This window comes from Ammospiza nelsoni, chromosome 5 (assembly GCF_027579445.1).
Source record: "Ammospiza nelsoni isolate bAmmNel1 chromosome 5, bAmmNel1.pri, whole genome shotgun sequence".
NCBI lineage: Eukaryota > Metazoa > Chordata > Aves > Passeriformes > Passerellidae > Ammospiza > Ammospiza nelsoni.
Window position 1 is genome coordinate 63984898 of NC_080637.1, and position 26876 is coordinate 64011773.

Genomic DNA, 26876 nt, shown 5'->3' on the forward strand with positions numbered 1-26876 from the left:
ACTTTAATTGCTCCAGGTTGTGCAGATAGAAGAAATTCTAAATTGTAATTTAAACACAGCTAAAAGGATATTTTGTATTGCAGCAGTGATGCAGTGAAGTGTGTAAAAGTTCAATATATATGTATGTACCTGTGTAGTTATTAATTTATTGTTTAAACTGGCAGAAAGTCACTTCAAAAATCTAACATTCAAATGGGAGTTGAAGTTCTGATAGTTTTCCAAAGGCAAGTGCATAGAAACATGTAAATATTGCTGATCTTATTTCTTCAAATGACCTGTTGAAGTGCCCCTCACCTATGGCAGCATCTCTGTTTGCAAAGAGGTGTGGTGCTGCCTGTTGGTGCAGTGATGTTGATTAGTTTTTTTTGTTGTTTCCTCCCCCTGTGTGGTATGTGGTAAATGCCAAAGGAGGATGCTTCCTGTGCTGGCAGTCATTCCTTGTATTACATGACCTGTTTTCCTTTGCAGGTTTTTAACTTATTCCTACCTTCTGGCCTTCAACGCGTGGCTGCTGCTGGCGCCGATCACCCTGTGCTACGACTGGCAGGTGGGCAGCATCCCTTTGGTGGAGTCCATCTGGGATGTCAGGAACTTGGCCACGCTGTTCCTGCTGCTGGTGATGGCATTGCTCAGCCTACACTGCATTGCTGCATTCAAGGTAACGCCAAAAACCATGCAATACAACCTAAAAGAAAATAAATAAAAAAGTGTTTTGTTTCCTGGTCTTCAGATGAGATGGTTGGTAAGCACGTTTTCTACTGGAATGCACTGGAGTGAGGTGAAAAATCATTCCAGTAATAACTAAAGCAGGCAAGCTCAACTGATGAAAATGTCTCTCTAGCTGAATGTCTCAGTCTTTAATTGGTCTGATTTGAGGGCGGAACTTGGCCCAGACTCCTGCATTCAATTATTGTTAATGATCCAAACCCCACTGAAGTTTTTAAGCATCTCTGCCTCTCCCATAATCATTAAGCTTTTTGTCACTTACTTCAAACAGGACTGGGAACTGTCATTTGCAGAGCCTTTTGAAAATAAAATCAATTCTTCTATTTGCACTTTTGCTATGCTTCTAAAACCTAAACCTTGCATACATCTTGATGAGATTTTTTTTGTCAGCAGAGTAATGGAATGTGGGAAATTGGAAATGACCTGGAAATTGTTCTTTAGCGTAAATAATACAGTTGGTAACCCATACTTCCCAATTCAGCATTTCAGAGGTACTGTTAATCATATTGCAGAAGTGAAAGTGAGGTTGTATAAGCCTTGTCAGAAGTCAGATATGCGCTTCCATGGAAGGGTCTTTTTTGTGGATCATAGGGAGGTACAAGCTGTTTCTCTTTCAGTTGAGTTGTGGAAGCTTCTTTAGGAGAGGTGTCAGTAGTCACTTTGGAAATAGTACAAAAGTTTCTCTTCCTTAAATGTGTATATGGCTGAAAAGCATAATTGAAGGGTGTCAGGTTTTTAATACCTGTTATGCTAAAATGTGCAGGTCATGTACATTTTCAGTCTACCCTGGCAGTCTTCCCTGTGCTCCTGATAAGAAACAGAAAATTAACCAAAACAGTTTGAGACTGCAGAGCTATTAATTTAGATAATACATTCACAGATGCTGTATGGCAAATATGGGAAAACACCCTATTAGGTATTCACCAGTTCTACCTGCAGGTTGTACATCATCTCGTGTTCATCCTGCCTTCATTACTCACTGCTAGAAATATTCAGAACTGTTTGTATTAGACCTAATCCTGTTCTCAAGAAAGTTAATGATAAAATTCTCATTAGCCCAGGATTGCAGACTTCTGAAAAATCTTATTCCATGTTCATTGAAGTTTTGTTTGCTTTTTATTTCTTCTCCTGCTGTCAGAACTATATGTAGGATTAATACTGTTGGTTTTCTTGAAAAAGATTTTATCATATTTTTATTACTTTTTAAAAAAGAACAATTTACTCTGGATTTATGAATACCACTGTTTAATTTGAAACTGCAAATTGTAATTTTTTTGTGAGAAGTTCAGTTTTGCTCTTGACCACTGTTAATGTTCAACAACATGAATTTTGCTCTTTGGGCACTGAAACTTGGGCACTGAATTTGGGCTTTGAAATTCATCTTAAAGATTCCTTTGTGTTTAGCCTTGAAAACCCCAAACATTGAATGAATTGGATCTGAAGTGATCTAATCCAGTAAAACTAGAACCATCCTGACCAAGTGCTCTCATGAGCACTTGCAGCCTCCAGCAAACCTGCTGTGAGCATGGAGCTGGTGATGGTTCCTGGGGATCACCTTGGATGTGTTTCCCTCAGCCCTTGGTATGGAATCACTGAAGGGTTTGGTTGGAAGGGACCTCAAAGACCATCCAGTTCCAACCTCCCTGCCATGGGCAGGGACACCTCTCACCAGACCAGGTGGGCTCAGAACCCCATCCAACCTGGCCTTGAACACTTTGAGGGATGGCACATAGGTACATACATAATTAGAAGTATAGTTGGAAAATTTTGCTTTTCAGGAAATTCTATGTCTCTGAAGCTATTTTCTGTTTTATTTTTAACAACTCCCACAATTTCTGAATTGTGGTACTGCCATTCAGTGGTATGAAGATGGTTGTGTTAGGCTGAGTGGTATGAATTACTGAGGAAGGCAAACAGGAAGCAGCAGTTTTCCTGGAAATAAATGATGCCATTTGACTTCAAACAATGCCTTTTATAACAGGGAGAGGGGAGTTCAGGGCACAGGAACTGCAGGCACAATTCATTGTATTGGGGTCTTAGGAAAGCATCTTTCCAAATGCAGCAGCAGTGGCCTTTTATAGGGCATTGCTTCCCCCAGGAAGGACCATCCTTCAGTCCAGCCCCAGACAAGCTATTACTCAGTGCTTTACAGCTTAGAGGCAGCACAAGATATATCAGTTGATTTCTCACATTGGTAAAGTGTAAGATGTTCTGCTTTCTTTTGGAAGCACACAGAACAGCCTTAGCAGCCATTTTTCTTTCTTTTTTCATTGCAAGGTCTCACCTGGAAGAGGTAGCTGGCAATTTCCTGAGGAATGATTGTACAGTGAACAGGCATGCAGTCTATGTGCCTCTCTCTTTAGAGTGTAGGTGTGCAGGGGTAAGAAAGAATGAAACCTCATATTTGTTTTCAGTGGCACCATTGCTTTCCTTTCTGCTGCACAGAGAATGGAAATGGTGGAAATTGTTTTGGCAGCAGTGAAGACCTTGGTCCAGTGAACACTGAACTGATTTTCAGTGGCAAGAGGTGATGTGTGTGCATCCACAACACAGACTCACGGGAGACTCACAGAATGTTTTGTGTGGGCTGTAATTGGAGAATGCATGGATTGGATTTCTGCCTTTGTTGCCATTGAATTTTAACCAGGGCTAATTTGTTGACGTTTGTGATTAGGGTAATAACTCTGTTGGGCATGTGTGTGTGGTGCTGATAAAGGACATCTAAGGAACAAAGCTTTCTTGTTTCATTTTGTGAATGTTGTTATACCTCAGAAAGAGAAACAGTGGAAGATTTCTACCCTTGGGTGCTTTCCTTGGAACATGTCTGTTACTAGATGGGGATTTAGTGATGGAAACTGCAGAAACAAGAGAAGGCAGCTCTCCAGTTTGTTTGGAGAGAGAAGCCTCCCTTCTCATCCTGCTTGTTGAGATCATCCTTTACTGTTGTCTTCTTCTTTACTTAATGAGGAGGTCACTTTAAAAATTGGCTTTGTTAACTGGGTGTAACTTCCATTCTCTGGGTTGTTTCTCCTGTATAGTGTGAATCCCTCTCACCTACCTTCTGGAGAGCTCCCTGTGAGCAGCTCCCCAAGCAGGACCTGTTCTGCTCAACTCTTTGCAGTGAATGTCCTCACACAGGCTTCAAGCAGTGCTGGGGATGAGGCAAAGGCTGGGGATGCTATTCAAAATGCCTGCACACCGGAGGGATTTTAATAGTTGGGAAAAGAGGATGGCATTTATTTATTGTTCACTGTCAAAGATAGCCTTGGCTATGAGGAATGGTTGTGGTGTGACTTCCAGATGGATTACAGAGGTGCCAGGAAACGGATGAGGCATTCTCTCAGTGGATGTTGAGCATGCCAGTCACAAGGTCAGAGAAATAATCTGGTGCTTCAGAAGGCCACTGGGGTAGCCAAGGGCCCATGGCACTGCCTTTCTTTGCTGGAAGATGCAGGGAGCACCTGGTGAACTGGAGGGAGGACAGTTCTTGGCATTATCATCAGGATGACAGTTATTTCTTTGACATGTCATAATAATTCAATGAGCATGAAAGGAAGACCCTTCAGATGTCTGAAGCTCCACTCTGCGTGGCATTTTTAGGTCGCTGCCTAATTAGCAGCTTGTCCCACAGTTTTAGCTGTGAATTTATGTGTGCAGAGCACGTGATGGATGGGATTCCATTTTCCCTGTGGTACCTGACATATGGAGGGCTGATAGTGGGAAAACTCGTGTGTGTAATGGGCTAATTCAGTGGGGTGATCTGGAAAACTGACTTGAAGCAGTGGCTTTTGCACCTGGGCAATCTGGGGGAGTGTGGGAGTGTATTGCACCTCATACTGACAGCCCTCACACATTTGTACCCGTGACCAGCATTGTAAAGGTGCCTTCTGGTGGTTCACAGCACCTTCTGCTCCTTCAGCAGGAGCACATAATGATGTGCAGCAGTTTGCTCATGTCCGAGGAGGAAATGCTACTGACATTTCACATCAATTAAAAAAAATATAATATACTATAATATATATATATATATATATATATATATATATATATATATATATATATATAACTTTTTTAGAGAACGTGCTTGGCTGTTCTGTGTGATGTGGCTACATATGGTACAGGAAATTGTGATGGTTTTCAGGTTATATTCATGGCATGTGACTGACATATGTATTATCCTGATCTCTCATATGCTACAGTTGGTTGTTTTTTATTTCAGAGCTAATTTTAAAGGTGATGCTGCCTCTTTGAATTTCCCTGCATGGTGCTTCTTAGCCAAGACAAGGCATTTTATACCATATTGTGATGACTTTATTTCGTGCTGTAATTGGCATCATATTGCCATTTATCTGGTGGATTATATGTGTGGATAGCATCTGAACATATTCTTCAGTGACTTTCAGACTAAATTTCTTGGCTGACAACGTTCAGTACCATCCAGGAGAGGAATGCATTTGCATCTTCTCTTTGTGTGCATGTTTCTGTTGTTTTTGCTAGCACTCATTATGTGTACTTTGTCATGCTATTTACTTTACCCTGCACTCATGAGACCTTTGCCTCGTTTCCCAGGTTTGGCATTTCATTAATAAATCACAGCTTATGGACCTTTCTGGGGAACAATTGCCTTTTCTAATATTCTACAGCAGTACCAGCATAGTTAGAAAGTATGCCTAGCAAAATTTATATGCCACAACACTTCCAGAACAATACTTGCTTCAAAGGCACAGCAAGGTGAATAAGGCTATCTATTGATGGAGTCTATCTGACAAGCTGGAAACCACAGTCATTTCCATAAAAGGTCCATTTAAAATAAATCCTGCTTTCATTTTCCTGAGGGCCACTTGAATTCCTTCCACACAGAGAGAAGGTCAGGACTGATGTTCTTAATCCTTTTGCAGCGAGTTTTTTCCTGTGCTTCTTCTGTTGTTAATATTTGCTGCAGGGGGAGAGTAATACGCCAGAAAGAGTGTTCAGTGAGATCTGGAGGAAGGGGGGAGCCCCTTGCAGGCACCCCGAGCTCACTGAGTGCTGCATTTCTGCTCCATCGAGTGCTGCAGCTGCATCCACAGCGTGCAGGTCCCTGCTGGGGCTGGCAGGAGTCGGGGAGCCTTCCCAGGGAGCTCTCTGGGCCAGCTGACAGACTAAAAGGGAAAAGCTGCCTTGGTCTGCATGTGACTGCTGTTTTGGGTTAAAAAAGCAGCCACAAGAGCTGTCAAAACACACCTTGCGCGTCGGATTTTCTTTTGCGCGGTGGATGTTTGGAAATAGCAGGTTTGGAGCGTGGTGCTCGGGGTAAATACAACCACAGCTTGAAGCAGCTCTGATTTGGCTCCCTATGAATATGTTCAGCATCTCACCAAATGGGCTCTCACTGCCTGCAGCGTGGTGGTGGAGGTAATTATCACGGGGGCAGGGAGGTCTGCCATTTTCAGCATATTAAGGCTGAATTACTCCTTTTATTCTGCCATTTTCTTCTTCTGATTTGAGTCAGTGTTTCAAGGCCCACTCAGAGCTGAAAGGTTTTGAAATGGCACAGTAGCAGGGGTGAGCAGGAGAGTGTAGGTGAAATGAGGAGTAGGAAATTTACAGCTGGGAGGGGTAATGAGTGTTCATTGTGGCTGCTTGGCCTCAGTTAAACGTTGGGGTGCCAAGCTGCTGTGTGGGGTTTGTTTTTTGTTAGGCTCCTCTCGTTCCATGTTACCTTCTCAAGAGCAAATTCACCATGAACCAAGTTGCTTTTCCAAAGATCGTGCTTTTAAGTACTGCAAATTTGTGCATTGAATTTTACCTGTTTTGTTGTTTTTTTTTTTTTTTTTTGTTTTCCCCACGTAGTCAAACAGCCTGCAGTCACAGAATGAAAAGCAACCACAAGGTGAAAAGGATTATTCTAATTCCTGGAGCAGTTTGTTGATTTTCCTATTTCCTTTTGGAATGTTCCACTTCTCTTTCAAAGATTTGTATGCTTCTTCATCCAGCTCAAATGGGCTTGTCAAGTGGAATTAGAGGTTGCAGAGATTAAGGATTGGGAAAATGAGCTTATATCTTAGGGAATTTCAGAAACTTGGGTGAGAAAGACCATAAACACACAGCTGAATGGATGGGTAGCTGTCTTCTACAGAGAAAAAGAAAATAGTGGATATCAAAATTTTACTCTGAGATGCTAATATAAAATATGAAATTATATGGGATGTATTTCTGTACCCTGTTATGGGAATGGGAAAGGACTGTGTTCTACTTTAATTCCGTAATTGAAAATCAGATTTTCAGAAGTGTTGAGCACCCACAATTCTCATGCAGGTAAAGTTTTTAGGCACTTTCAGCATTTCTGAAAACCATGCTGTTTTACCTGGTACAGACCAGGACTTCCTCCCTTGTGGAAACAGAGGGAATGATCTTGTTAGGGTGGTCTGAGATGTGTGCCAAGGATTTCTCTTCAGATAATCCTGGGTGAGGAAGCCAGTGCTCCTTTCTAGGGTTTTGGTTTCAGATTCTGACTCTATGTTTCAGTTTCTGGTGTATGTTTGCACCAGTTCCTGAAGAGGTGCTGCAGCTGGTGAACTGGTATGTAGTTTCTATTGTTGCCAAATGCTTGAAATAGTGTCAGTGTGTCAGGTAGTTAATACACAGTCAGCAGTGATTATCAAAATAGCATTAGAAATCCATGGCTATTTCTATCAAAACTAGATGATCACCAAGAAAAATTTAGTTATTTTAGGAAATGAGTGAGTTACTAAGCCTGGCATTCAAGTAGCTGGTGCTACTCAAGATGCTGATTTTTAATTTTTTTTTTTTTAATGAGATGAGAAAATAAAACTCGTAATGAAGTGTAGTGATTACAGAATTTGTGGCTCTTTTTCTAGGAGCAAGCTGATTAAGACAGGTGTCTGAGGCAGTTTTGAAGCTGGTAAGTTACCTTTAGCTTACCAAATGCTTGAGTTTTTCAGACCATCTGTTGACACCTGACTTTTGGCATCATTCACTTGGAAGCAGTGGCACAGGCAGCAGAGTGAAATAACCACAGTAGATCAAGGTGTGTGTGTCCCATTCAGGTTTCTGCTGGTGTCCTGAAGGAGAGCAATGCTGATGGTGCATGGAGTGTGGTACCATGCCGTGGCCCATCTGTATGTGCACCAGGCAGGTGAGACCTGCAAACACCCACAGCTCCTGTCAGCTTTACAACCACAGAGGTTTTTTTTTTTTCCCTTTGAAGGAATCAATCCCTAGGGTTAATTCCTGATTAGCTTAATGCTTTCTTTTTATCACCTTATGCATGAATGGAGAGTGAGTTTGACGTGCTTTTACACCATCCCTTTTATCTTTAATGCTGTGTATGGGGAAAGTGCAGGAGTGGGTGTTTGCAGATGCTGACCTCTTGCCAGGTGAGGTGCTCAGAGTCGTTTGATGCAGGCTGCTGAGGAGTCACATTGCTGAGCCACTGGAGAGAGTGGCACAGCAGGAATAGATGAAACAGGGTTGTGTGCAGTCTGCACTTAGGGTTTGTACAAATGGATGTTAGGAATAAACTGAAGAAGTGCCATCCTCTGTCTGTGGTCTGCAGAGAGTCATGCAGCTTCTCTGAGTCTCTGTGTCTCTTTTGATGGATAATGCACTTGCCTCCCAGGCCTGGAAGGGTTTGAAAATGTGTAATAGCAATCATTGCTTTGGTACAGCTGTGCACTACCAGCTTTGCTGGATGCAGCTTTCTGCACATGTAGTCAGGTGATCCAAGCAGAACATCTCACTGCACTGGGCCATCCAGAGCTCTCTGTCACAGGGATTGGTGCCTTTGGTAGGAAGGAGATCTTTACTCCATGGAGCTGTTGGATCTACATGGTGGAGAGGTGACACTTGTCTCATTCTCAAAAAAACCCAAACAGTTAGAAGAAGGAATTAAACCCGTTTGATTGCCTTTCCATCAAACAGGCAAGCACGTATAAACACCTTCAGAAACATTCTGAGGTAGAACAGAATGGAATTTGCTTGGATTTGTTTGTCCAGCTGTTGTCTTCCCTGAGGTGCAGCTCAGTCCAGCCAGGAGAAATGCTGTCCTCACAGCTCTGCTTTCCAGTGCCTCAGCCCTTGGAGGTGCCAGGCAAGGTGAACATCAGTCCTGTCAGCACAGTGCAGACTTCATGGATCTGGCACCTCAGATCATGCCTCCTCCAGGGCAGGAGTAAGGAATTCACTGATGCAAGGCCACAGTTATGGCAGTAATGCTGAAGTGATCTGTGCTCCTCCTGCACTCACACTTAGAGGGCTCTGCCTTGTACAAGACTTGTGCTTTAGTGGAATATGGGATATAAAATGGAAAGATCTCTTCAGTTATAAATTCTAGAGTTTCTTCCTTTCCCCCCAAATTGCTAAGGAAGCTATTTTTGAGATTTTTGGTTGTATTGATCATGTTTGACCTTGGAGTGATTCTTTGATATTCTGTTTGAGACAGTGGGACACTTTTTTTTGCATTGCCCTTGGGAGAAATAGTTTTCGTTAGTTGTTTAATAAGTCTGTGAAATAAAAGTTAGAAAGCTCTTTTTAAAATATTTTTTGGTTTGGTTTGTTGTTTTATTGGTGGGTTTTTTTTTTGTTACAGTATAATGAAGGCCTAATTGTAATGAGTTAGATGTGAATTTCAAAACTCCTCCCTCCCACCAAGCTATTTACTATAACAAATGCTATTTTGATTTGAAGTTGGTTTGTCTTTGACAAGAGAAATCATTCTGAAGTTAATTCAAATGATTTGATTCCCCTCTCCCCACCAGAGACTACAGTGACAGAAAGACAAGCTTTGTATTTCCAAAAGGAAGCACTGTCTTTAAGGGGAAAGGAATTGTCTCTCTGAATGCAGTGATCTATAATTTCTAGCCCTAGCTATTTTATTTTAAGGAGAAAGCAAGACAAACACAATTGGCTATTACTCTTTAAAAGCTCTTACTACTGCTCTGGGCACCTGGAAGATGCTGATTCTGACACCTTTACCTCAGCTATCTCAAGTGGGATCATATGACCAAAGTAGTTAAACCAAAGAAATGGTCCTAATATTTCTTTTATTTCTTTGCCAGGAAAATGCAACAGGTTATGTATAGGTTGGATTTGTTTTATTTAGAAAAACACATGGAGGGGATTTCCTATGGCTTGTGTTGCATGGGAGGTGCTGCTGCCCTCTGCTCCTGCAGCCCCATGAGGGGCTCACAGCACAACCACACATAGCACAAATCAGCTGAAGCCTGGGCTTTGAGGACCAGCTCCTCCCAAAGGCCTCTGCCTTAATGGAAAGCTTTGAAAAGGGCACTGCCAGGTGGTTTTTGTTGCAGAAATAAGGAGCACCATGGAGGGTTCTGCTGCTCCATGAGGCTGGTTTGTGTGTGCTGGGTTCTGAGCCCTGCCCGAGGGACTGAGCTGGCAGCCCTCAATGGCATTAGCATGGAGCTGTGACTTGTTCTGGGGAGAAAAAGGGCATGCAGAGCCATTTGATCCTTTAGCTAAGCTAATTCCCACATTTTCCTCTTTGTCATTTGATGAACAAGTTTTGTCTTTCTCTAGCATTCAGTTTCCTTTGCTTATCTGCAGTGCTGCAGCCTTGAATAACACCATGTCCTTCCTAGAGATGTTTAACTAGAGATTGTTTCCCCAATTATTGATTTAATGATCAACAACTAGAGAAAGCTGGTTTGTTTGAAAGCAAATGTGTATCTTAGGGGCTGAGAACTTTGTATTTGGCCCAGCATACCTTGTTTTGCCTCCTGGTCCTTAGTGTCAAACCCCTGGGGTAGAGTGGTAGCAGAAGATGGGCACCATGATCAGACCAGGCAAAGTGGAAAGGAAGAGCCAAATGGCAGGAGAAAAATGGAGTATATTTTGAGATCTGGGTGAGGAGGGAAGTTGAAGTTGAGCTAGAACTGGTAATTTTGATTCAGAGTTGAGAAGAAATTTTTAATCCTTTTTTTTCCCCCCCAAATTTAATTTTCTGCTGTAATTACCAGGCACTTCTCCTCATCATCAATATGGATTGATGTCTCCTTCAGCTCTGAAAATAATGTACTTTAGATGCTGTTGTGACTGCATGTAGGCACTAGTAACTGTGAATCCAGGATACTGAAAAGTGGGTAATAGGAGTACCATAGATAACTGTGGTGCTATTTAAAACACATACTGATAAAGAAGTCTGGAAATGTGAATTCTGCTCCTCTCTCTGCCTCATGATTCTTCTTTGAGCCAGGGGAGATCTGTGCACTTTTTTGTGATCCTGTGGTTTAGCTCCTCTACAGCGACATCAGAGCCTCCTGACTTGTCCCCTTGCTTTTGGTACCCACAGAAAAGACCCGTTGTCTTTCCCACAGAATAGGATGAATATATTTTAGTAGTAGAACTCCTGAATTTCAGCCACTTTCTAGGCCAGTGGCAAGTTGCAGTCTGTGCAAAAGCAAGACAGTGTGTACTGCTTGGCCCCTCATCATTGATGGGACTCCATTTCTCTACTCAAAAATCTTGTTCAGCATTTCTAAATGTAGCTCCCTCTGGTAAAGAGAAGTCAATTTGCTCTCCAAAATTGAGAAGTTGCCCACAACAATTAGAAAGTGCAGCAACCATTAAGTGATTCTGGTTGCATCTGTTTCTGGGCATGACAGAGCTTCTCAGGGTGTCTGCAGACAGTGAGAAGCAGCATCTTGTCACACACATCTTTTGTGAAAAATCTTTGCTTTAGGATTTTTCCCTTCTGAGGAGCTGAGGCCTCAGAAACAGAATGTAAACAATGGTTATCTGCTGCTGTGGAATGCAACTGGTGGATCCATGATTGGTCTCCTGTAGATGTTTGGATTTACTGACCACAGTCACGGCAGAGCTGGCTCTCGGTCTCTGTCCAAGCCAACTGCATTTGTTATCATTCTTTTCTATTCTATTCTTAGCTTAGCCTTCTGAGGAACCTTTTGCTTTCTTTTTCTTTTTAGTATAGTTATAATGTAATATATATATGTAATAAAATAATAAATCAAGCCTTCTGAACATGGAGTCAACATTCTTGTCTCTCCCTTCACCTGAAAACCCCTGTGACCATGGTCACAGCATCTGAGCCAGGAGAGCACAGATGTCTGCCTGGGTGATTGAACAGGCCTGAAGCTACACTTCTATCCTGGTGCCACTCTTTGAGAAGCAAGAGCTGATTTACCCTCTTGGGGTGGAGCTAAACCTGAAACTCAGCTTGCTCAGGAGGCTTGGGTCTTTCCATGGCAGGACCATGGCATCCCTGGGCTGGCCCCACGGATCACACTTGGTTTGAATTGCATGTGGTAATCCCATTCCTCCTCCAAGAGTCAGCTAACATTAAAGTGAGTACAAGTGGAGGGCATTAACTGAGCTCAAGTGAAAAATGTTAATTTTAGCATGCAGCATGTCTCAGATTTCTGGCTCTGTATGACTGTGGAGACCTTGTGTGCGAAAGTGTAATTTCAAGTGTAGATATTTTCCTTGAAAGAGATAAAATGACTGCATTAATGTGTCACTTAGGGCCAGTTTTCTTTACACAAAATGTGACTGATTGAACAGCCTTTTCTCTGTTGTAAACATTTAGGATTGAACACAGCAGTCTGTGTGTATGTGATATGCATTTGTGTATTTATGTAGAGTCACACTGTTGTAGACATGCTAATGTATACATTCACACAACTCTGTACTTACATATTACCAATATGAGTTATATCTTAGATGATAGCTGTGCCATGCATATAGTAGAGCTGACCTTGGGAAAGATACCAAGGGTAATAATAGACACAGTGGGTAGTGTTTGTGCACTTTCTGGGCATATTAGATGCACCAGGAGTGCATAAATATAAAAAATTTAGTGTCTCGTAAAAATTTCTTTTAAATGCAAAAACATGCGAAATGTTAATCTAAGTTGCTTTTTTTATGACCCTCAAAGAAGTTAGAGGTGAATCAAGTTGGATTTTTTTAGTTGATATTGTTTAATTTTGTATTATTGCAGAAACTGGAACACAAAGAAGTTTTGGTTGGCTTGTTGTTCCTGGTTTTCCCATTCATCCCAGCCAGCAACCTCTTCTTCAGGGTGGGATTTGTGGTGGCAGAGCGAGTCCTTTACATGCCGAGGTAACTATTGCAATTGAATTTTTTTTGCTAATGAGACCACCATCTCATTTTCTGAAAGCAGGCATGATTGCTTCTTCCCTTTTAAGTACTTCAAACATTATATTGCCAGTCAGTGTGTTCTCTGCCTGGGAGTTTTGGTGTTACAGCATGAGAGATTTTCTAGTCAGCTGAGAGCAGATTGCTTGGCAGGAGCAAAGCTACTCAAAATCCTTGGTTTTCTTTTTAAACACAGGGGGTTTTTTGTGTTTGTGCTTGACACAGCTCAATACAGAGATGGGGTGTTGTTTCTTGAGGTTTGTCCTCCAAGACTCTTGGTAGCATAATCAAATTAAATTCCTTAATGATTTTATCTTAAAGACAGCAGCTGGAACATTAGCCTGTCATGTTTTTATTGGGTTCCTGTTCAGCTTTCCCACTCCATTAGGTGGTCAGTAAATACAAGGCAGACTTAGCTGTCTGAAAAGGCTCCTGAATTCAGTTGTGGGATATGCACATGGGCTCCTGCCTGTAGGCTACTGATTGCAGACACATCTGAGAGTGGAGATTTGCACTTGGTGAACAGGAGGAGGAAAATCCAGCCACTTCTCCATCCCTCAGCCAGTGCTCTGAATTTCCCCTCAGCTTCCAGCCTCTAACAATTGCCACTTCAGCTGTCTGGGTTCTTCTGATTGCGTTTATGCAGGGACAGCTTTGAGGTGTCACTTGTGACATCTCCAGTGTTCACATCAGAGGCTACAGTGGCACTCAGAGCCCATCCATCCAACATGCACCAGACCATTGCCCATTTGACAGAAACACAGGCTGGTTGAGGCTGGAAAGGACCTTGGGAGGTCATCTGGTCCCAATATTCTGGGCAAGCAGAGCCATTTGTCTGGGACCAGGTACAAACAGCTTTGAGTCCAAAGAGGGAAATTCCACAGCAGCTCTGGGAAACTTGTGCCAGTGTAGTTTATTCCATAAGTAAATGTTTGGTCTTGGATGCTACAAGTTAGAAATCCCAATTCTACACTTGGTGCAGGGGAGCAGCCTCTGTTATATCACATGGGAACTGCCATTGCAGAGCTGATGGCAAAACAGAAATTCTCAGTTTCACCCTGGGTTACTTTGTGACAACTGAAACAGAAGTTTCATTCCACAGAACATTTAAATTCTATTCCTCATGAATTGTGCAGCCAAACATCCTAAGAAAACTGCTTACAGATAGTCTTTTGGAAAGCTGTATATATTCTGATTGTCATTGGTGTAAGCACTGTCACAAAAAAGCTGCTCATTGGTATAAACCTCAGGCTGTGGAGGAGCTATTGCATGTGTTATAAGGCTCTTATGCAGTTAGGCTGTATCCCTGTGCCTTTGTACACAGACATGCTTTTTAGGTTGAATTCTGCTGACTTTGTTCACATCACTAGCCCTGCCTTTGTTAGCTGAGGGCACACCTGAAAGTGTAGTGAGTGAAAGTTGTCTCTCAGAGTTATTTTGGAAATGATACCCTCAACTAATGGATCCTGCATCATTTCAAATTAACTTGGAAATCAGATTGCTTTAAATTCATGTAACAGAAAATGAGGAAACACATGAAAGAGCAAAGCTATTAAGGAAACAGTCAGCTGAACACAGGGCTGTGTTGAGTGGTTGCATTTCTGAATCTCAAAAGAACAACTGCGGAAAATACTTCAGCTGTCAGCAGTTCCTCGTCCTCCTCCAGATGAGGCTGCTGATATAATGAGAGGAGGGGCAATGAAGAAGAAAAAAGGGTATGTTTGCACAGAGAAAATTAATCAGCGTTAACATGTGTGCATATAGTTTGTATAATGCTTTTCATCTCCCTGAGGGCTTTGCAAATATATGACCTACAAAGTAGGTGATTGATAGTTGCTACTTTTTTTTTTTTTTCAATTAGAAAGACTGAGGCAGAAGGATTAAGTCTGTGTCAGAGTCCCTGGATCTCATATTTGGCTCAGATTGCTCCTGTCCTGCTTTGCGACATTTGGTTTTGCTCCCAGCCCAGGCTGGCAGGTAGCTGGCATGAAAAGGGAAGGCAGACCCTGGCAGTGCCTGGCAAAGGTGGGGACTTCCTTGCCAAATGATCTGGACAGAGCTGAGCATCTCTGGCATCTCCAGGTCCAAAATTGCAGGGATGGTGAGGGGAACTTCTTCTAACATTCATGACTATGGCAACACAAAAACAATGTCATTCTGTTTTGTTTTGCTTTTTCCCTCAGGAGGATGGCAATTTAGTAAGGATGGCTAAGGAAGTGCTCGTGTTCTTTATTTAGAACAGCCTGTAGCATTTTTCTCAAGTTACATCTTGAAAAGGGGTTTTCCTATCCTTTGCCCTTCAGTCTCTAAAACTCAGCAAGTCAGAGGTTGCCATGCAGTTTTCTTTAGATAAAAGTCCTCAAAGAGATTCAGGGGATTTGGTGATCTATGCTTTTGGGCTTATGCTGGAAGGCACTTTGCTCTCTCTGTTTCAAGCAATAGCCTTTTATTGATATTTATGGATGTGGCACTTGCATTTTTATGGCTGGGACAGTGGAGTGTGTGTGTCACAGCCTGAAGTCCGGGTTCAGTGGTGCTCAGTAGGTACCTAGGGAAAATGTCAAGCATTTTCTTTTCAATAAAAGTTAAGTAAGGACCCAAGGATTTATGTAGAAGATATTATAAATAGAAAGAAGAAAGAAATAAACCCTTTGCTCAGTGTCTAATTATATGGCTGGGCCTTGCCTTTTGGGGATTGATGGGTATTTGGAACAATTCCTCTTCTGTCTGCAGCCCTGCCTCAGGGGAGAAGCATACAAACTATGTCAGAATGCTTGGATGTCTTCTTTAATTGTGTTCAGCTAAACAGAAATATTTGGAGAAAGTATTTCTTGTGTTTATTTTTCATTTGAAGGTTACAAGCATACTTGTTTAAATTAGGAATTACTCGTTTAAATTAGGTATTTTTAATAATAGTATTACTTCAGGTTGAAAAACTCAATTGGAAAACAATTTATTGTCTTTTAACTTTTAATTTGGCTTGTTTGTTTGTTTTTTCTTGTGTGTAAGATGGGAAAACTTGTTTTCAGGAGGTCAAAAGGTGTAGAATACCTAGGGAGTGATGAACAGGATACAGCTCTCTAGGCCAGTTTTCCAGAGTGGCATCACTTAAAAAGCTGAGTCAGTGAAAGACTTAAATTATAGTTTTTCCCCCTCTTCAAAATGTCAATACAAATGCTGCTCAGAACCCCACAGACAGTATAATTGTTTGGAACTGCAGAATGGCTGAGGGCAGGCAGTTTTTCTGAGTCCTGAGCAGTTTGTAGCCAGGCAGGAGCAGCAGCTCTTCCCCTGTGTGGCCCTTTAGTGTGCAGGAACAGGAGCAGCAATACAAACTCTTGGCCCATCCAGGAGCTGCCTGCTCTACTGACATTCCCACTGAGCTGGGCTTGCCCTTTCCTCATGGGACCAGACCTCTCCTACCAGAGCAATTTCTGTTTGCTCATCTTTCACTGCTCCCTGATAGCTGTGGCTCCTGGCTGAGCTGTTGTGTCAGAGCTGGACAACTTTAGCTGTTTTCAGAGCCTCAAATGAACCAACAAATCACCCAAAACATCACTCTGTGGGTTATTTCCAATTTGCTGAAAGCAACAGGCAATCCAGTGGTACCTGCCCCATTTTTATGGCCACTTGTTCCTGGTGGATATTGCAGTGAGTGGGTTGCAGGGTGCACAGTTACTCTTTCCCAGCACAGGCAATTACAGGTTGCTGTCAGGTTTTTTGGCCAGCTGCTCACTATATCAGGAGTTGATGTTGCAACCCTAATTGACAATACTGGGAGATGAGATCACTGCTGTATACAGGATGGCATTTGCTTCACCATCTATCTTAAAAATCTGCAAGAAAGCCATCACCCAGGAAAAAGCCCACTTGTATTTTTCAAGAAATTAACACATCATGGTAAAGTTTTCCTCATGCTGTAGCAAAGCAGAGACCATATGAATTTTTGCCTCTGCATAGAGCATGTTTTTAATCCTTTGTGCTAATGCATTTTTTCCAGCTGGTGTAATCCCAAACATTAGTAACTTATATAATTGGAGGGGGGGAAAGAAGGAACCTGGTATGTGGTGGAATCATCTGTGACTTTTATGAACCTGATAATTTCTGAGCAGAAGTGCCCAGTGCTTACAAGGCAACCACTTGGGGCTGGCACTTACTGGTGCTTCTCTCCTGGGAGCATGTCATGTACCACACATTATCCTCATTTCTTAAAGAGCAGTTGTGCAATGGGGTTTCAGTTTCCTGTGCCACTCCTTTCTTTATTGTCATTTGAAGCTACAAGTTCACCAGGAGCTGAATTTCTGTTTGCCTTTCCAAATTCTTTCAGCATTAGATCAGATCCTGTAAAGGATCATCTGATTTACAGAAGAAACTTCTCTTTTTATTTGGAGTCAAACACTGACCCAGCAAAGCCAGCAGTGAAAGTCTCACTGGCTCAGTGGAGCCAGTTTATCTTCTCCCTGATCTCAATTCAATGACACAATTAAGCATTTTGCCAGTTTTCATGTTAAGCCCACAAATCATTTGGGATTTGTACATGGAATCCAAATTACACCTGTTCCATTTCCTTGAACAGACATGATTTCACTGCCTGCTCTGTTGGTGCTGTTCTTGCGGGGGCCACGGGGCAGCCAAAGTTCACAAGGAGTGAGCTGGATTATATTCCCTGTAATTCAGGTGCAGACCTGAGGGCTCTGGGAGGGAAATGGGAGACCATTATGTGTTGGCAGTAGGCCAGAGTGCAGCCCCAGCTGAGTCCCTGTTTGCTGTGAGGGATGCCTCTGTCCCCTGCAGGGTATCAATTTGAGCATCACTCTGCAAAAAGTGGCTGGAGGCGAGGTGCTTGGGACTTCAGCTGGGACAAGGACCCAGTGATGCTTCCCCATCTGTGGAACAGGGATAATAACTCCACTCTGCCCTTCAAAAGGGGGCAGAGAGAGCTCTCATTTAATAAATGAGAAATAAAGGCTAAATGCTGTGAGCAGCTCTCTTGCAGATGCATGTCCGAACTCCAGCCCCTGCCTTTGGAGGCTTGCCCCGTCCCTACTAAACACTTCAAGGAGAAATCAAAGCAGCCAACCTCTGTTAATGCAGGCAAGAAATGCTGAGATGCCAGTGCCATATATTTTGGCAAAAGGCAGTCAAGATGTAGGAATAAAAAACTGAAATGATTCTGCAAAACTGAAAAAGATGAGCTCATGGCGTGTTTAGTCTAGGCTGCTGTATTGAGTTATTTTAACTAAATTTAAAACATGCTTTTGAGAAATGTGTTGTGTTCTGGGGATGTACAGGAAAAAGCTATATTTTTGTGGAGTTATGGGCACTAATGGCTATAGTGGAAATAGTTCTGGTTTTGTTGTGATAGATTAACCTAAAGGAAAACCTTCAAATGCATTTATTCTGCTCTTGAAAATAATAGAGATAGGTAAAGATATTGGTTTTTAAAATAATAGGTTAATGTCATCTTGTGGAAGTAATCTACTTGGCCATGTTGATTAAAAGTGGAATTCTTATTTACAAGGTAATACACTGGCCTTAAGATGATGCCTTGTGAAATTTAATAGATAATATTTTTATATTTTTGGAGGTTTTGGAGACTTGTGATGGAACTGTGTGCGAAATTATTTCCTGTTATGGAATTCAGAAGTTATGACAGTATTTAAATTAAATCTAGCATGCAGACCCATCTCCACTGAATTATATAAGATGTAGTGAAATTTCTGTGGAATCCTCATGGAATTATATTGGATTTTTCATTTATAAAAGATTTTCTTTCCATAATTCATATAGAATGAGAAACCTGAAAGGTTTCTGTATTACCTGTAAATATTTCAGGTAGAAATCTGTTGCATGTGAAATCTTGGACTCAAACACTCTAATGATGGGGGTTTGTTTATCACATGACTTTTTGGAAGGAAGGGGAAATGCATCCAAATGTTGAATAGCTATTCAAGGGTTGGTGAAATCATTAATTTCTAGTCCATATTTTCTCTCTAATAAGGAGAAGTTCCTGCATTTTCTCTAATTACATCATGTTCTGCCTGGAGGATCACATTGCCAATATAGGTAAATCATTTTGATTACTTGGCTGATCATGTCTAAGTACCTTTAGTACAGGCCTGCATAGATTTTAATTTAGAGCCAGTGACAAAGTCTTAGCACTAACTCATAAGGTACCTTTCCAAGTTAGATATACTCTTCCAGTGTTTATAGTTTGCAATATCTTTGTATTATGACCTGCAGACTTTATTCCAGGAAAAGCCTGCTTAATTCCAGTGAAAATTTGGTATTTTTTTCAGCAGGATCTCTATAAGTTAAGTATGTTGCTGGTTCTTGGTTGTCACACTGATACTTCCAAGCTGTAGAGATTTTTTTTTCCAGTGGGATGTTTTTGGTATGTTAACCATTATATCTTGATGGTGTTCCTGAAGTCTTTGACACTCTCTAGTGACCAAGAAAATATGTATCAATTCCTTGTCAGCCTTACTGATTGAGGGGCAGTTTGAACAATGCTTTTCCCATTGCTCCCAAAACTCAATACCAGTGAATGCTGCTGGCTTACTCTGTGGCACAGAGACACACCCCACATCCTCCTTGTCTTTGGACATTTAATCCAAAACATGATTGTTAAACAGATTTTTCCCTTCTAGTACCATCTAGTTGAGCAAGTTTTGGTACTTTGATACTCACATCATCCTCTGAAAAATACCTTGTTGTAGTTAACCCAAGATGTGCTGACTGTAGTGAAGCTTTAGACAAAAATATTAGAAACAAAAGACTTCTCCAACCCAAGATAAAGCTTGCAGTCAAAAGGGGATGGACAACAAAAAGGATGGTTGGGGAGAGCAAACCAGAACTGCCCCTTTGGAAGGGGACACCCATCTGAGAGTTGGGACATCAAGGTTTATCTGCCACACACCCCAGCACCTTTTTGGGATAAATAGTGCTGATCTAAACCCTGCTGGAGCACTTGGTGGTGGCAGTGTGATCTGGACCTGACCTAGGCCATGCTTGCACTTTTGCTACATTTTCTAGCCTGTAACTTGCTGGGTTTAGGCTGTCCTTGTACTAGCTGTGAGGCCAAGTCTCAATCCAGCAGCAAACTTGGCAGTGCAAGGTAAACTTCTCTGAATTTCAGGAAAATCTGGGCCAGTGCAGTGTGGTTATTCCAGATCAGCACATGGGCTCTGATAGCTGAGGAATTTTGAGGACTCAAAACCCCACATGTGGATCCACCTGCATCCCCAGGTCTGACATTGACCTGGCACAGTGCTTTGAATCCAGGTGATCCAGTTTGCAGCAAGTGTCACAGCTTCTGAGTTTCTGGATCTTTTGGGTGATCCAGAAATTTTTTTTGTTTGTTTGTTTGGGGGATTTTTTTTGTCTAAGATTGGGCTTGATGATCTTGAAGGTCTTCTCCAACCTTAATGTTTCTGTGATTTTATGACCCAAGTGCAACCTAGCATGCACATACATGTACACTCTATTTCCAGATGGAAACATTCTTTTAAAAAGGCTAGAATTCATTCTGGCCCAAACAGCTCCAACCTTGAAAAACTTGACATTTTTCATAAAGCAGCATCTTTGCTGCTCTGCCAGCACAGCTCATTGCTGGAGCTGTGTGCCTGAGTGCTTTTTGGGGCAGAAAGAACCACCGTGCCTGTGCTGATTTTTGCCAGCACTCCTTTCCACATGTGGCTGCTGCAGTGAGGCAGGAGCAGCCCCCAGGGCATGCCAAGTGTGCTTTTTGAAATCAATTACTCTCCATTAGAGAAGTGTGAGCAGAGCCGATGAGTTTTGCAGGGATGAACTGGCTTTTTTCCCCTGCAGCAACAGCCCTGCCTGCAAGCTGCATTTCAGCTGCATTTGCTCTTCCTCTCAGTGCCTTTGCTCTGCTCAGGCTGCAGAGCTGGAGTAGCCGGGACTAGGAGTGTGAAAAATGCATGTATTTTATGATTGGCTTTTCCCAAATATTAAAATGAATGTTGTATGTGTTGTGTTAGAAAGTAATGCTGTATTAATTCTCTTAAGTAGTGTGTTAAATACAGTTTTAGGTTATAAAAATTGTTAAAGTAGAAATGGTGCTATGTAGGATACTTTTTTTAAAGAAAGGACCCACAGCAAGATAGCAGCCACAGGACACCTAAATCTTTCAGAGAAAATGAATTTATTGCTCTCTTATCCGAAGAAATGAACTTCTTCCTGCCTCAAAGGCGCTGTTAGGATTCAGAGGAAGAAGCTGAAGATGACCAGACAGAATCCTGTGTTTGAATGGAATTTATGCATCATGTATGAAGTGTATGAATATGCAACAGGCTGTTGTTTTTAAGGGCTAATCCTCTGTTAACAGGTGTCCTTTTCGGGCTTGTGCTGCCCAGAAAAAGGTACCCGGACGTCCATAACTCTTTGTCTCTGTTGTCTCATATTGTCCTAATTCAATTTGTCCAAATTGTTATTACTCTAATTGTGTTACTATTTTTTTAGTCATTTTATTACTATTAAACTTTTAAAAATTAAAAACAAGTGATTGGCGTTTTTCACAAGGAGCATGTAAATTGTGTTGTACCAGGTAATATATGTGTGGTGCTAAGGCTTAGAAACTTGTGGGGAGCTCTAAAAGTGAGAGAATCCGAGTGTTTGTGTTCAGCATTTGGAACTGGCAGCAGGCAGAGTGTTTCTGTGCTGGCTGCTCTCTGAAGGGCATCATGCATTTAGTCAAGAGCACAAGGGTTAAACTTGCCTCAGAGCAGCTTGGAAGCGAGGGCTGATTTTTATGGAGGGTGAGGGAGTCATCTTAAATAAGTGCTGAAAATCAAGAAGGAGTTTTGCAGCCCAGAAAGAGCCTCCTGGGTGAAATGTTGAAGCCAAGTGCATTTTCTGGTCTCAGTATACTTTTGATATAATCCCTTTTGTTGCATTAGCAGCCCCTGAACGTGGCAGTGTTTCTTCCATGCTTCCACAGGCTGCTTGTAGGCAACTCTTTCCCAAACTGATATGTATGCATGGATGCATCTGGATTCTTATCTAGGCTGAGCTATGAAATCTGGAGTAACTGCTTTGATGAAATCAGTGGATTTACTCCAAGTTTACATTTGTGTAGTTGAGATTAAATCAGCTTTAAAAAAACCCCAAGCAGCTAGCTCACAAGATTTGACATCCACAAAATTACCATTAAAAAGTGTGAGGAAAGCATCTTTTCTGCATAGTTTCTCCCACCTTTTTTAAACTCCTTTTTACTGCCCAACCTGGGTGAATTAGAAGAGGCTGGAACTGCAGCTGCCGGTGTCCAGGCTGGTTCTCTCAGAACTTCAGTTCTCAGCCTGCTCTGACCATGCACTGTGCAAAGCCACAGCTGGAAAATGCAGCAGAAAGCATGACCAGAACATGCCTTGCTCCTCAGGAGTTTTCCACAGCAGCAGGTCTCCAAGCAATTTCTGGAGGAGGTAAAATGGTTTCTGCTGCAGGCAGATTGCTATAGCTGAGCATCCTGATAATCCAGGGCTGTGGCACATGTGGCTTTGATGAAATGCCATCACCACAAGAGCCAAATGCAGTGAAACTCTTCCTAACTTTTACTGAAAAGGGAGAAACCTGATCCACAGAGAGCAGAGCTGTGTGTAAGCATCCTCAGGAACAGCCTTGCCTTGGGAAAGGAGCTGTAATGGCCAAAGGAAAGGTTGAATTTGCAATCTAATTAGCCAAGATGTGTTTGCAAATATTAAATATGTGCTGTTTTGGCTCTAGCTTTAATAGGGCAATGCATATAGAGCACCATGGGAAATAAGGTCTATATGCCACTGCATTCCCATCTGCTTGTGCCTCCTTTCACTTTGCTTCCTCACAGGTGGAACAATATTCACAAAGCACAGAAATTATGGACAAAAATGTGTCATTACCCAGCTCCCTGTGTGCAGTCTGGCAGTGGCACAGAGGGTTCCCCTGCTGGGCTGCCTGGCCCTCAGCCCTTGCTGTGATTTAGGGCATGCCTAAAGCGCCACTTCAATACTGCAGGGGTCTGAAACAGTGAGGAATCATGAAACCATTGGCCTGTTTGTCCATTTGCCCAGATTTTCTGCTGCTTCATGGAATTCCTGAAGTTACAGGTTCTCCTGTAATGCATGCTCATCGTGAGCCCACATGGACTTGGTGGGCTGTATCTCAGGACCCCAGGGACCAAGGTGGCATAGACTTCTCACTGCTGGAGCAGGCTGTTGCTTATCCTACAAAAGCCAAAAGAAAAAAAAAAAAAAGAGGAATAAAGCCCAGCAGTTTTACAATAATCTAGTGGAAAATGGATTTAGGAAAGTGGTTTGGGGATTTTGCTTGTTTCCTATTGTTTTGGTTTTGCTACACAGTATTTCAGAAAAGTGCTTGTGTGGCAAGGCTGAGAGAAAAGCTCTTCAGGAGAAATGTTTCCCTCCCTAGGAAATGCTAGAGTTAACTAAGAAACCAAACAGCCCCAAAACCCTGCAGCCTCAATACATATGCAGTTAGCTACAGAGATGTGTGGAATGTAGTACTTAAGGGTAAGTTTTTCAAGCAGCAAACAAGTCTTGGATAAAAGGTCCTTTTGAGAAATTTTCTTTTTATTTTTTTCCTGTGTGTGTGAGTAAAACATGATTTGATATGGAGTCAAGTCCCCCATCACTCAGAGAAGAAAAGCAAATCTGTTGGAAATGTTCTCTGTGTTTGTGGGCAGTGGCAGGGTCACGGCAGAATTAACCACAGAGGAGGCATTACCTGCCAGGTTCCCTTCATCACTGGAGTGCAGCCTCACCTGCACGGGCTCTTTGCACCAGGGTACAACTGCTGGGGCTGCTGCTGGCTGCATGAAAGTCAGAGCAGCTTCAAAGGGCTCCTCTGAAGCCTGGTGAGGTCGGGATCAAGGGAAGAGGGATGAACCTGGGGTGGGAGGGGCTCTCCAGGTGCAGCGACTGTCAGGGCAGGTTGCTGCTGCAGCAGCTCCATATTCACAAGTTTGGTGCTTCACTGGTTTAAAATGGTCACTGTGATAAAGGTAATTTCTGTGCTGGGGCTGTTGGGTCTAGGGTGAAACAAGTGAAGTAAGGTATGACAGATTTTGTGATTTTGGAACTAGGAAACAATAGTAATATAATTATGGGTTTTGGACAGATGCTTTAATGCATTGGTGTGGACACTCTGTTTTGTTTAGAGCAGATCATGAGGTCTGGAGGATGTGTAATGTGATGCTGACTGTGCCTCAGACTGAGTACTGCTGCTAAGGCAGAAATTCCCAACAGCTGGGACAGGATTTGACATAAATACCAAGACATTGACTTTTGCATTTTTGTTTCTGTAGGAAGGGTCTGTTCTTAAATATGTGAAGGTATAGGGAAATTACTTTGAAAATGGCCTTGTGCTAAAGCAATTAAATAATATTTATTTCAAATAATTAATTCCAAGGGAGGGATAAAATTGAGGAAAGGAAAAATAGCAGAGTAAAAACTGTCTGCAGACTTTTGAGGCATTTCTTGTTGGAAAGGGAGGGATTATTACTGATGTTAGCTTTTCAGAGGTTTTAAAGTAGGGTTCAATAACTAAAGGCTGGATTGTTTGGCATCAACATCTCTATAGTTCTAAATGTTGGTTGCAGTTAATGTAGGTGCAATAAATATATATGTGCAAAAGAGTTAATGAAAAAATAGCACATGTACAACAAGAAATGTGTTACAGCAAAATGCAAGCATAATTGACATAAATATATGGGTAACCACTTCTGAAGAATGGGAGAGCTCAAAAGCAGCAGTGAAGGAGTTCTGAATGATAGCAGATCTGATGTTGTCTCTGGATTTGCCCCATATGTCTGTAGTCCCCTCAGTGTTCTGTAGGGCACCTGTACTGTTCCAGAGACAATGCAGTGATGCAAATCAGTAAGTGCAACAAAGGCAGGTTTTTTCCTGAGTGAGAGGAAGAATTCTTGTCCTTCTCCATCCTTGGGAAACCTAAGCAATAGCAATGTTCAGCTCTCCAGGAGGGCAGAGAAACCATGCCAAGAAACACACAGAGCTTCTTAAATATGGAGCATTTTCCTTTTTCTGATTTCCACATTGACTTTCACCATATTGCACGCTTGCCTGCAAGGTCACCTCTGACAGGGGAATTTTGTTCCTAGTTTTTCTTACCTTTGAGGTTGCTTCAACATCTCTGTACAGACCAGGAAAGCCTGTAAAGGTCTGGCCAGAGTGTGGACAGGTGCAGTGATCTCTCAATGATCTGCCTGCCTTTAAATGTGGATTCAGCTGGGGTTCAAGGGGTGCCAGTGTTTGGGAAGGGCTGTGCTTTTGTCCCTGTTTATTGATCAGCCCCAAGTGTTATTCGAGAGCCTTCTGCTCCCTTATTTCATCAGGGAGAGCTGCCTGGACTAAGATAGGTTCAAGTCTAACACTAAATCAGCTGCTGAGTAACCTGAAGAGTTCTAGATAAGCTAATGAAATTTGTTGAGCAATAGAAATTTAAATTCCTTGTAAAAAATTACAAGCAGAATTAGTGATACAAAGCACAGCAACCAAAAGCACTGAATTTCCAGCTCAGAGGGACATCATTGGAGGAATTAACATAGCCCTTGAATTGAAGGTAAATAATTACTGAATTGATGTAAATTTATTCAGGAGTAAGACTTGAGTCCAAATTTGGCTTGTGAAAATGCCACAGTAGTTATTCATGGGGAGCCATGGAAGTGCTGGGGGCTGGAGATGGCTGTGTGTCAGTTCATGGGAGGGCAGCAAGGAAGCTGCTGCCCCATCTGCCAGCCCATCTCAGCTCTTCTGGGCTGGCCTTGATGTAAAAGTGCAGGACCCAGAGAGGCACTTGTGCCTTTTGGTGGTCTCTGTCACCTGCTCCTGCAGCAGCATTGACTGCAGCACTCACTCTCCTGCCTCAGCTGCACAATTTGTAAACTGGAATTAATAGCAGCCACCACTGGGATTGTTTGGAGACTTCCCCCTGTTAAAATGCCTGTCATTTCCACACTGCTCCAGTAGTGCTCAGTATTACTGTTATTACATGGTGCTTTCCTAGCTTGCTGTTCAGAAAAGCAGCTGCCTTCTGTGGCTGGTGTAAGCTACCATTATGCTGGTTATATTATGTATGTGACTGTACTTTTGGCATCCGGGTCTATCATTTAGATTAATTTGGAAATTGTGTAGTGACTTGAGGAAAACTGCTGGTGAATTGAAGTTTGTTAGCCCAGAAAAAATCATTAGTCCAAAAATCTCTTGTAATTGTGTAATAAATGCAATAGTGGATGGTCTTGCATATAAACCAGACACTTGAAATATAACTTTAGGTACATTTTGCCTTTCCTTTTTTTTTTTCCCACAGTATGGGGTACTGCATCCTTTTTGTCCACGGTCTAAAAAAGCTGTCTACGTGGCTAAATAAATGGAGAATTACTGTTCCAACCCTCTTTGCTTTGCTGCTGCTGCTCTTCTCTTGGAAGACAGTGAAACAGAATGAGATCTGGCTGTCACGAGAATCCCTTTTCAGGTAGGAGTGACCACAGGAGAATCCTTGCATTTTTGTATTGTTTAAAGTAGGTTTGTTGCATGGAATAGTTTTATTTAGAAAAAGTTGTGCTATTGATGTGTCGATCTAATTAACATTTTTATTACCATAAAATAGCACTTTCTGTTTTGTGACAACTGTGCAAAAACTGGTGTCAGCAGTTTACATGCTGATGGACAAACTTTGGTTCTGACAATCACATTTTTAAGACATGGTGTTTTTAAATAACTTTGATTCTGTAGATTTAATGATAGCATTATGCTTTTGTTTCTAAAGACATAGCAAAGGTTTTTTTCAGCACTCCAGAATGCCATAGTAACGCTACTGAATATATTGAAATTTCTTTAGCAATGTTCTAATGACAAAAATAAAATGCCACAAAGCGCCAAACTTAATGTACCATATTTCATTTTATTTGATTACTCTTTGCCAAACAGCTCTGTTAACAGCCTCATTTATGTATTTTCTTGCATTGAAACAGACTGTTTCAT

General features: G+C 42.0%; 1 protein-coding gene across 1 annotated transcript in view; it reads left to right on the forward strand.

Moving 5' to 3' along the window:
- Nucleotides 1–26876, forward strand: part of TMTC1 (transmembrane O-mannosyltransferase targeting cadherins 1) — a 143761-nt gene that overhangs the window by 67065 nt on the left and 49820 nt on the right. Inside the window, exons 8-10 of the mRNA XM_059471576.1 lie at nt 469–658; nt 12704–12825; nt 26203–26367. Of these exons, the coding sequence (XP_059327559.1) occupies nt 469–658; nt 12704–12825; nt 26203–26367 (477 nt within the window). The remainder of the gene's footprint in view (nt 1–468; nt 659–12703; nt 12826–26202; nt 26368–26876) is intronic.